At 63.8% G+C, this 9,717-nt stretch overlaps 1 protein-coding gene across 2 annotated transcripts; it reads right to left on the reverse strand.

The window, feature by feature from the left end:
* Nucleotides 1–3,218: 3,218 nt before the first annotated feature.
* On the reverse strand, nt 3,219–7,277 carry ARHGDIA (Rho GDP dissociation inhibitor alpha). 2 transcript variants are annotated; one of them, XM_023244318.2, is made up of 6 exons: nt 7,131–7,277; nt 5,457–5,676; nt 5,258–5,341; nt 4,885–4,961; nt 4,732–4,795; nt 3,219–4,571 (listed from the first exon to the last, which is right to left on the reverse strand). In XM_023244318.2, exons 1-6 carry the CDS (start codon nt 7,266–7,268, stop codon nt 4,372–4,374), a joined length of 783 nt encoding a protein of 260 aa, XP_023100086.2. In that variant the 5' UTR covers nt 7,269–7,277; the 3' UTR covers nt 3,219–4,371. The 2 variants fall into 2 exon arrangements, with proteins under 2 accessions (XP_023100086.2, XP_003997322.1); XM_003997273.6 differs by lacking the exon at nt 7,131–7,277 and adding an exon at nt 6,197–6,332.
* Between the last annotated feature and the right edge of the window lie 2,440 nt (nt 7,278–9,717).

The raw sequence follows: 9,717 nt of genomic DNA on the forward strand, positions 1-9,717 counted from the left end.
CTGTCTCTCCTGTGTGGGGCTGCCTCAACTGGTGTATGCACTCCTGAAGGTCAAGGCCGTGTTCTCTGCTCTTCCCCCAGTGCCAGGGGAGCAAGGTTCACGGAGGTGCTTGTACCTGCTGGCATCCGTGTCTTCACAGGGACGACTTGACAGGAGCTGGGACTTTGGGCATAGAAGGGCGGTGAATGTGTGCCTGGCAGGTGCCGGCCTGCGCCCCAGCTAGGGGGGCATGGGGTGGGGGAAGCCCTGGCCTGGGGCTTCCACAGATGAATGACAGCTCTTCCTAACAATTGCGAGCCGAGTCCTCCCCCTCTGCTCTCTGGGTATGGGTGGGGATTGCCTCATTGCTGCACTATCTCCTAACGTTTTTATGGTTGCCACAACCCTTATTTTACAGACCGCGGGGCCTGATACAAGGGTTATTTGCATCCTGTCTAGATTTCGGAAGCGCTCGTGAGACCAGGGTTTAGGTGCCTAAAGAGTGGGGTTTGAGTTTCTTCTGCTGGGGACAGCGAAGAGATATAGATACCACGACGATGAGTTTGTGGCAGCACGGAGGCAGCTTCGCCCCAGAGCATACAGTCCCGACAAAGATGAGAACGTTGGGATCAAGGGGAGAGTAAAGCAGACAAGGGTGCAGCGGCCGCAAATGAGCCTCACTCTGGCCGAGTCTGCCTCCATGGCTGGCAGCTGAGGGCGGCCGAAACGCACCTTGATGCGGGTGACTGGCCTCTGGCCTGACCCAGGCCCGGTATTCCGATACCTCAGCCGCACCAACGTGCCTTCGCCTCAGGATGCCTTTGCTCATCTTGAATCGGCCTCACGTACCAACCCGTGCAGGAGCAGCAGAGCGGGGGTCTCAGCTGGAAGGAGGCCTGGTTTGGGGGAGGCCCGAGACCTCTGTTTCTGTGGGGTTGGTCCCGGAACACAGGCTGGTTGACTGAACGCCTCTGCAGGCCTCAGCTTTGAGGGAAGGGCCGGCTCGGTCTCATTCTTCCTAAGACCCTCTCACATACCTTCCAAAATCAGCTCCAGAGAGAGGCAGTGGGGCGTGTTCACCTTGTGCCCCAGGCCCTGGGCCGGAATGTGCCCTGGGAGGTTGGTGCCCCACCTGCCCCCTGTGGCTGTGTCTCTGGGGACCCACACAACTAGAGGACATCCTCCAGGCGTCGCATTCCCCGGAGAAGTTGCCCATTAAATCGCAGATGTTTTGATAAATACCATTTTCAAAAGCAGAGTTCTCAGAATAAAACTGCCTTCCAACGCGTGATAGGGTTGGAAGGAGGGATAGGGTGTGTCGGGGGAGTCATGGCAGGTTCACGGACGCCCCAGAAGTGCTCGCTGGGCCACTGAAATCTGACTAGGTTCCCGGTCAGGCACTATCCCGCGGTCCTCTTCCTGTGCATGTGGGGGGCGAGGTGGCGAGCATGCCCCCGGGGTGGGGGCTGCAGGTGTCCTGATCGTGGAGTGGGACTGCACGGGGGCATGAAGATTATCCTAAACCACAGTATTCGGTGATCAGTCACATCGGGTCCTGACCTGGTGACCACAGCACCCTCCTCAGTGGAAGGGAGGGCCCATCTTGGAGTGGATGAGGAGGTGGCAGCTGGGGGATTTCTGGGGGACGTGGAAGAGGACGGAAGGGAAGAGGGCCACAGACACTGGCTCCCAGACTGTAGACAGGTTCAGGGTGGAACCAGGAGGGTCAGATTAGACTTGGGACCCAAGAGCCACGTCCTGCAGGCACCACCCTGTGTTGCCCCTCAGCGGGGGCGGGGGACAAAGTCCTGGGGATTGGCAGGGTGCCTGTACAACTGGGCACTCTGGGTCCTGAGTTCACGTGTCTAGTAAAGCTGGGGAAATCCGAGAGCAAAAGTAGTAGGCCTTCTGGCCTGACAGCCTCAGAGAGCCCTGGCCCAGGGCGCTGCTGACGACACAGGATTTCCCTGGGTTTAGAGGTTTGCGCTGGACCTTTCAGGAAGTGTACTGGGAGAGGGGAGGTGGTGGCCCCAGCGCTATGGACTGAGATGGGGCTTTCTGCCTCTGGGGGTGGGGATGAGCGCCAGAGGCAGCCGCGTCCGCTTCCGTGAGAAAGGCCTCAGAGCCCGGAACTGGTCTCACTGCGGCTCCCTGCCCGAGCCTGTCCCACCAGGCCCGTCTTGGGGCTGCACGGCTCTGGCTCTGGGAGAGGTGGGTTAGGGTCTTTGACCCTGTGGAACCAAGAAGTGGGGCCCAGGCTGCTTCCTGCCTGGGCTCTTGGGTCTCTGTCTGGGCAGGAAGTGCCATTTCCTCGTGCCATCGAGCACGGGGCCCCCATAAGGAGGGTTGAGGCAGTGACCAGCCCTGTAGGAGCCGTCCTGGCACGGGCATGTGGCCCAGCCCAGCTGGCGATAAGCTGCCAGCGGAGCACACTGTGCTGGAAGCAATGGAAAGAGGGGCAGGCCGCCTTAGGTGTGGCCAGTAGAGGCTCCAGGAGAGCAGTCCCGCGTCCCCACTGTGCGGCACCTGACCGCTTTTGTAACCCACGTGGGCCAGGTAAGAGGGTGTCTGGAGCTTGGGTTGCCCACCCGCCCTTTCCTCACCCTGGGGTTGGGGAGGGGCGTCAAGGTTACTGAGTGCCCTGGGGGTGGTGCTTGGAGAGGAGGCGGGACCATCCTCCTCTCCACTCCCCACCACCCCAGGCCCGACAGAGGCCTCGCAGGTCCCCGGGATTGGCCGTTACTCAAGACTCTTCCTCCGGGCACTTTTGCACCTTAGGCCGTGAGCGTCCTCTAGTCTCCTCCGGTCTACCCCTGCTTCACCCTCCCCACCCTCGCACCGCTGATCCTGCCTGTTCCTGCAGCCCCCGGCACCGACTCCCCCCACCCCCCCAGCACTACCGGAGGGCAGCAGGGCCCCTCCCATCCCCCACCTGAATGTCTTGCCTGCCGCACAGGCCTCAAACCTCCAGCGAGGCTCCCCTTCTTCAGGGTTGGGGCGTTTCCTGAGGAGCCGGTGCTCTAGACCCCAAGACGGGCCTACCGCGCCCCCTCCCACTGCCCCCAATCCGGGGGAACTTGGGCACTTTGGGGACTCCGGTTCCTCACCCACAGTGAACCCTGGCCGCTCGACGTTAGTATGAAAGTGGTCACAGAAGTAGCGGCCACCACCCAGGGAAAAAGCATTCCTGCTGCCTTCCTGCCCCCGCCCGCCAGGAGACAAGCAGCGCACACCCTGGCTCCTTTGGGGGAGTTTATTTCCCGGTCAGAAAAGGAGAAGCAGGTTCAGGCTCCTGGGCGATCTAGGCCCCGTCCTGACGGGGGGGGGGGGGCACGGGGAAGGGAGGGGAGGGGAGGCACAGGGGAGGGCTCCGACTGTGCGCGCTTGGTCCCACGGTTGTCCTGGCTGGGTGTGGGGAGGGCCTGCCGGGGACGGTGGCACCGAGCCTGGGGGCAGAGGTGGCAGGCCAGGGGGCCCAGAGGACGGCACATATGGAGGCAATAAATACTGACGGGCCAGGCACGCGACCCCGGGCCGGCAGGCCCGGGTGGGACACATAAGGCTCGGCCGCTGGCTCTGTCCGGCGAGGGCTGTCTGCTGGGGCCGTGGGCTCCAGCGCCGCCCACCGGGACAAAGAAGGCAGAGGCGTGAGGACACCCGGCCTCCCGGATGGGAACGGAGGCAACTTCAGTTTTGGCAATTTGGCTTTCCCAGAGCCCCTGGAGCCGTCCCCACAGCCCTGGCCGGGGGAGGGGGCCGGCTAGGCCCTGGCGGGCAGGGGAGCAGCAGCACATCCCACACACTTCCCGGGGCCACGGGGATCGCAGATGGGGCGGGGACCGGGGAGACCACATGCTCATGCAGACACGGGGGGATGAGGGGGGTTAGAGGTTAGTGACGGCCCCCACAGCACACGTTCCACATGTTAAGGCATCATGGTTAGACGGTTACTGACAGCGATGGATGAACTGACCGGGGACAGGTGAAAGCAGGAGGGTGGCCGGCCCCCAAGAGGCCTCCAATCATGCACCCCACCCCACCCCACCCCACCCCCGAAGAACAGGATTCAGGGCAACTGCCAAGGCCACGAGGTTCCCTTGGAAAAGCCGGGGCCTCAAGTCGGGTTAGGACAGGTGGGAGGGAACCTGAAGGGGTATGGAAAGGGAGGTGGAGGCCTGAGGTGCAGGCTCCCTCCCCTCTCTAACCCCCCCAGCGCAGGCAGAAGCAGCAAGGCAAGGCCACCGAGGAGGAGGAGGCCGGGGGCCCCCGGGCGGGTGGGGGGAGGGGGGGCAGGCCTGTCAGCACTTTGGTAGGGGGTTGGGATGGGGTGGGGGCGGTGGGGGTGGGGCACGTCAGACAGGTCCGTCCGTCCGAAGGCCCGCCCCCCGGGGCTCAGTCCTTCCAGTCCTTCTTGATGGTGAGGCTCCACTCCCACGACAGGTGGTCGGTCTTGTCGTCGTCTGTGAAGCGGGACTTGATGTTGTAGCTGCCTCGAGCCAGCATGCCCTTGGGCGCCTCCTCCATGGGCGTCAGAAACTCGTACTCCTCTGCCCGGGGCCCGTAGCTCCCCACCATGTAGTCGGTCTTGTCGACTGCGCGTAGGAAACGCACAGGTCACAGTGCCGCCCGCCTCCACCTGAGGCCGGGGACGCACACCGCTTCCTTCCTCTCCCTGCTGATCCCCGCGCCCTGGGCGGCCACCTCCACCTGCCCCTTCCCACGGGCCAGCCAGGTGGCGCTCGCCTCACTCACTCTTGACGCCTTTCCTGTACGTGTGCTGGATGTACTTCATGCCGGACACGATCTCCCGGTTCACCTGCAGGGACACAACCCAAACACGGCTCGGGGGGGGCTCTCCAGGCCCAACTCCTCCCAGCACCCCCCGCCCCCCAGCGTCTGCCTTACTCGGAAAGAAATTTTTATCCGGTACTCCACGCCCTCCTTCAGCACAAAGGACTGCTTCTTGAAGCTCTCCAGATCACCTGTGCCGAGAAAGAAGCTTGTACTGAAAGGCTCGGCTACAGGAAGCTGCTCTGACCTCAGCATGTCCCCCGTCTGCAGCTGCAGGGCACCCCTTCCGCTCCCACCCTGACCCAGGCGGCCCCAGGTAGCCCCACCCAGGACCCAGGCCTCTCCAAGTCAGAGTCCACAAACACTTCCTGGCTGCACTTCTCCGGCCCCCCACAAGAGGGCACCAGCATTCCAAAAGACTACTTTCAGCAGAGCTGGCAAGGTGCTGGGCGGCCTGGGCCGCAGAGGACCCCCGGATGCCACTCACCTGTCAGGTCCAGCTCCAGGGGGCCGGGGGCTGTGCTACACACCAGGGTCAGGCGGGTCACAACAACATTGGGGACGTTGGGGTCTGCGGAGTGACAGCAGGTTAAAGCTCTACCCCACTAGTGACTTGCAGGATGGGGGAGGCAGCAGAAACCCCAAAATGACAGGGGTCCCTCTCAGCACTGCTTCAGCCCACTTACCAGCAGACACAGCTACACGGCCCAACAGGGCCTCCTTGTACTTGCGCAGACTCTCATCATCCTTGTCCAGCTCCTGGATCTCCTGGATACTCTTCTGGGCGGGGGGCTTATAGTTGACCGAGTGCTCGTCCTCCTCATTCTCGGCTGCAATCTGTGCTAGCTGCTCAGCTGTGGGCTCCTGCTCGGCCATGCTCACTTCCTCTAACTGGGTCTGGCACACCTGTGGGCAGGGACAGGGCTGTGGCAGCCTGAAGGGACCCATAGTGTCCACCTCTTCTGCCCCTCAGCGAGCCCCACAGCCAGCACAAGTTCACTGTTGAAAAACCTCTGCAGGTAACCAGACTCTATATTTGGACCCCGGGGGATAGTTGCCTTCTGGAAGAAAGCAGCTCCTAGCAGAGCTTTGCAAAAGGCCCAGACACAGACTCCTAAGGCCCAGAGGGAACCACAACTCCTTGCCCTGCCCACCTCGGGGACCTGCTGGGACAGTCTGGACAGGGCATCCAGAACTAAGTGGGGCCTGGAGCCCGCTCCTCAGGGAGACCTGGCATACCTCTCCCACCCTGGGGGAAGAGACAGACCACCAGGCCCAACTGACAGGGCCCCTGCGGGGTCACTTCTAAAGTCCTGCTGTTCTTTTGGAGCTGCCTAGACCCTCTCCCCAAGGGACACCTCCTCCTGGGTCTCCCTGACCAAGCACACTCCTTCGGCCTTGTTCTCACAGTGAAACAAGGCCTCACCTTGCAAACGCAGGGCTCTCCTGGAGCTCAGACGACCCAGCCAGCCTGAGTCCCACAGGTGGGTCCCAAAAGTCATGAGGAACCCTAACCATCAGCTAATGTTCTTTCCAACTGTGAGGGTTTGTGACCTGCCTATGCTTTCAGGACCCTCGTTCTGGATCCTGGCCCAGAAGAGCTTGGGACAGCGCTGTGGGAACAAGGAGCAGTGCATGAGGCTGGCTTCAGTTAGGGATCCCCATCGCACCCCGCTAGAATCTGAGAAGTAGCGGAAACCACTCAAGTCCTTCTGGGCGGTAAGGGAAGTGGGCCACAGCCCGGTCAGCACTAGACCTCAGGTTGCCCCAGAATGAACACCAACGCCTCTCCCCACGGGACCAGCCTAGCAGCCCGGAGCTGCCCGAGCAGCAGACCTCACAAAGGGCCGCTGGGAACCCCGAGCCGGCCGGCCAGCCGGCCGCCACTGGTGGGGTGGGGCCCGCCCGCTTTTCCAGGCCTCACGGCCGCTTCCTCTTAAATTCCTCTAAAATGCTCACGCCCTAACGCCACCCAAGTGCGGCCGCGGGCGACAGGCTCCTCCGAGTGCGATGGCCGCGGCCCACACTTCCTTCCGCGGGGCCCCGCAATCTGGGCGGGCAGGCGCGCCGCGCAGGGTGGGGTGCTCGGGAACCGGGCAGGGGCGCGGTGCCCACGCTTCCCTGGCCGGGTGCCGGGCCCACCACCCCCGGGGAGGGGCCGCAGGGCCCGGGTCCAGCCGGCGCGCATCGGCGGGGAGGGGGCGCCGCGGGACTCGGGCGGCGGCCCCAAAGGAGGCCCACACCGGCCCGCGCCCACCCCCGGCGGGCGGCGCGAACAAAGGCACCGCACCCCCGGCCCCCGCGGCGCCCCCTCCCCAGCCCCGCCCCGCCCCGCCCCGCCCGCCGCCGCCGCCGCTCACCGGAGGCTCGACCGCGCCGCTCTCACGCTCCCTCCCGCACGGAATGACGAACGTCGCCGCCCCGCCCGCGCGCGCCCGGCCCGCCACTTCCGGGGTCACGCGACTTCCGCTCGCGCCGGGCGGCGGCGGAGGGCGCATGCGCGCGCGCGGGCTGCCGGGAGCGCGCCGCCACCATCTTGTGGAGCCGGCCTCGCGGGCGCGTCCCGCGAGGGCGGGGCCGCCTGGGGTCTTCGCGCCCTTCGCTTCCGCTGTTTTCCGGTCCGGGGCGGTCCTCGGGGCTCGGCCGCTCACCGTGGGCACGGGACAGCGTCGCAGCCTCCCGTGCGCCTTCCCCCGGCGCCCGTCCGTCGTGACATGTCCACGAGGTGCCGCGCGGGGGCGAGCCGGCGCTGTCGCCCCAGCCCCGGCCGTGGACGCGCGCCCCGAGCCCCCGTGCCGCACGGCCGGCGCCGCGGGAGGGGGTTCGATTCGGAGGCTCCCGGCGTGCGCTGTCCGCCGCCCCGGACGGAAGCGGGCCGGTGTCCGAGGCTGGCCGCGCGCCGGGTCGAGGGACAGTTCGTAGCAGCGGGAGGGACCTCGTGAAGCGCGAGGCCTTCTCGCGGTGCTCGAGTCCCTGAAGGACCCCCCCCCATCGGGGGCGCCCCCCGCCGTCGCCCCCTCCCGACCCGCGAGGCCAGGCGGGGAACCCACGCGCGGGGGGGGGGGGAGGGGGCGCGGTTTCGGCCGCGAACTTAATGCAAAACAGTAACCTTGGTTATCTTTTGGAGATTCTCTCCTATTTGAGGAACATTTGCGAATTTTGTGTAACTTAAGAGTCGCGCTGGCGGCTCCTTGTGCAGAGTTGAGCTGCCCCGAAGCAGAGCCTTGTGCGGCTCCCTGTCATTGGAGACCCAGGGTACCACGGACCACTGTCCCGCACTGCTGGGTGGCTGGGTGAGGAGAGCGCTGCCCTCAGGTCACCCAAGTGCTTCAAAACAAAAGCAGAAAACCCTACTGTGGAAAATTCCAAACGTGCATCTTGTTAGCAATCCGTGTGAGAACGTGCCCTGGAATTTAGCAGCCGCACACGCTTATTCTAGGGTTTCTGAGGATCAGGGCGCGGCTGAGCAGGTGCTCTGGCCCCCGCCTCTCAGGAGACTGCAGTCCAGCACGTGCTGCGACCAGGAGGCCCAGTTCCTCGTGGCTTGGGGAGTTAGTGCCCTGTCACCCGCAGCTCCCGGCTGTGCACAGGGCTGCTCCCGGGTGAGGCCTCGGAGACGGACAGGTGGACAGAGAGCAGGCGCAAGGGAGCCGGCAAGCACTCCAGACGCAGCCGCGGCGTCTCTTAGAAGCAAGGTCACTTCTGCCCTATTCTGGTCACACGGGCCTGCCCTAGTGCAGTGTGGGAGGGGGCCACCACATGCACCAAAGCGGAAGGAATGGGGTTGTGAACCCAGTGGGCCCGCTGCCTGGCTTCAGTCATTTTCAGCCGATGGCCTCTCTCGTTTCACCCGTGCCCTCCCCTCCTCCCCTCACATGCAGCCAATTTGAAGCGAACCTCAGAGGTTATTTCCACCATAAATATGTCAGCGCTTCTTGTGGTTTTGTTTTGAGAGAGAGCGTGAGCGAGGGGCAGAGAGAGAGGGAGAGAGAGAATCCGGAAGCAGGGCTTGGGCTCACCCGATGGGGGCCTTGAACTCACAAACTGTGAGACCGTGACCCGAACCAAAGGTGGATGCTTAACCGCCTTGAGCCCGGCGCCCTATTTCAGCATGTATTTACTTCGAAGGAAAAAGATCCTTGGTGGGGGTAAACAGTAGCTGTGGTGCCACTGTTTCACCTGTCCCACGTCTCTGCTGCTGTGGACGGAACCACTCCAAAGCGGAGCGGTTTGGAGCAGCGGTTTACAGTTCTCTGGGTTCGGTGGGCTGGGTGAGCTCAGCGGGAGCTCTGCTGCAGCGACAGCCGGGTCGGGTCCATGCTGGGGCCAAACAAGGCTGGGCCGCCTAAGACAGAGCCACCGTGTGGTGCCCCGCCGAGGCTGCCGGCCGAGGCCGCTCCACACGACTCCTGTGGGATTGGGGCAGCCGGACCCCAAGAACCAATGTTCTGAAAGGCCCGCCCACGAGTCTTCGTGTGAACCCACTGGGAAGTGCCAGAACCAAACTTCTGCGGCCTTCCGCCGGTCAAGCCCGAGACTTGAGCCAGCCTAGGTTCAAGGGCAGGGAGTTAGACTCCATCTCTCTCAATGGGAAGAAAAGCAAAGAACGCGTGGCCTCTGATCCAGCCACAGTGACCCCCATCCCCCTCTGCTAGGACACTGCCTCCCAGCACCCCCAAAAGTCTCATCCTACTCTGGCTTCAGCTCAGGGCACAGGTGAGAGGGCACAGGTGTGGTTTCTCTTCATCTGAAACCTGGGGCTCGAGACCCGGAAAACCTGCCCCACAGCGCCCCACGAACCACCCATCTCGCCCTGACCTTCGCAGTCCGCGAGTGTGAGATAAAATGGTGTTTGCTTTACGCTAAGTTCTGGGTAATCTCTCACAGAGCAGTTGGCACCTGGAATACCAACCAGGAAAAGTTAACGACGGTCCTAAACAGAATTAA

Source organism: Felis catus, chromosome E1, assembly GCF_018350175.1.
Source record: "Felis catus isolate Fca126 chromosome E1, F.catus_Fca126_mat1.0, whole genome shotgun sequence".
Lineage (NCBI taxonomy): Eukaryota > Metazoa > Chordata > Mammalia > Carnivora > Felidae > Felis > Felis catus.

What these genes read in the sequence shown, in the direction of transcription:
- ARHGDIA (XM_023244318.2), bottom strand. Translation starts at nt 7,268, where the DNA reads ATGCGCCCTCCGCCGCCGCCCGGCGCGAGCGGAAGTCGCGTGACCCCG. An exon ending in GCGGCGCGGTCGAGCCTCCG is followed by an intron (nt 5,677 to 7,130) that starts GTGAGCGGCGGC and finishes CCCTGCCCACAG; the next exon opens with GTGTGCCAGACCCAGTTAGA. An exon ending in GGATAAAAATTTCTTTCCGA is followed by an intron (nt 4,796 to 4,884) that starts GTAAGGCAGACG and finishes GTGTCCCTGCAG; the next exon opens with GTGAACCGGGAGATCGTGTC.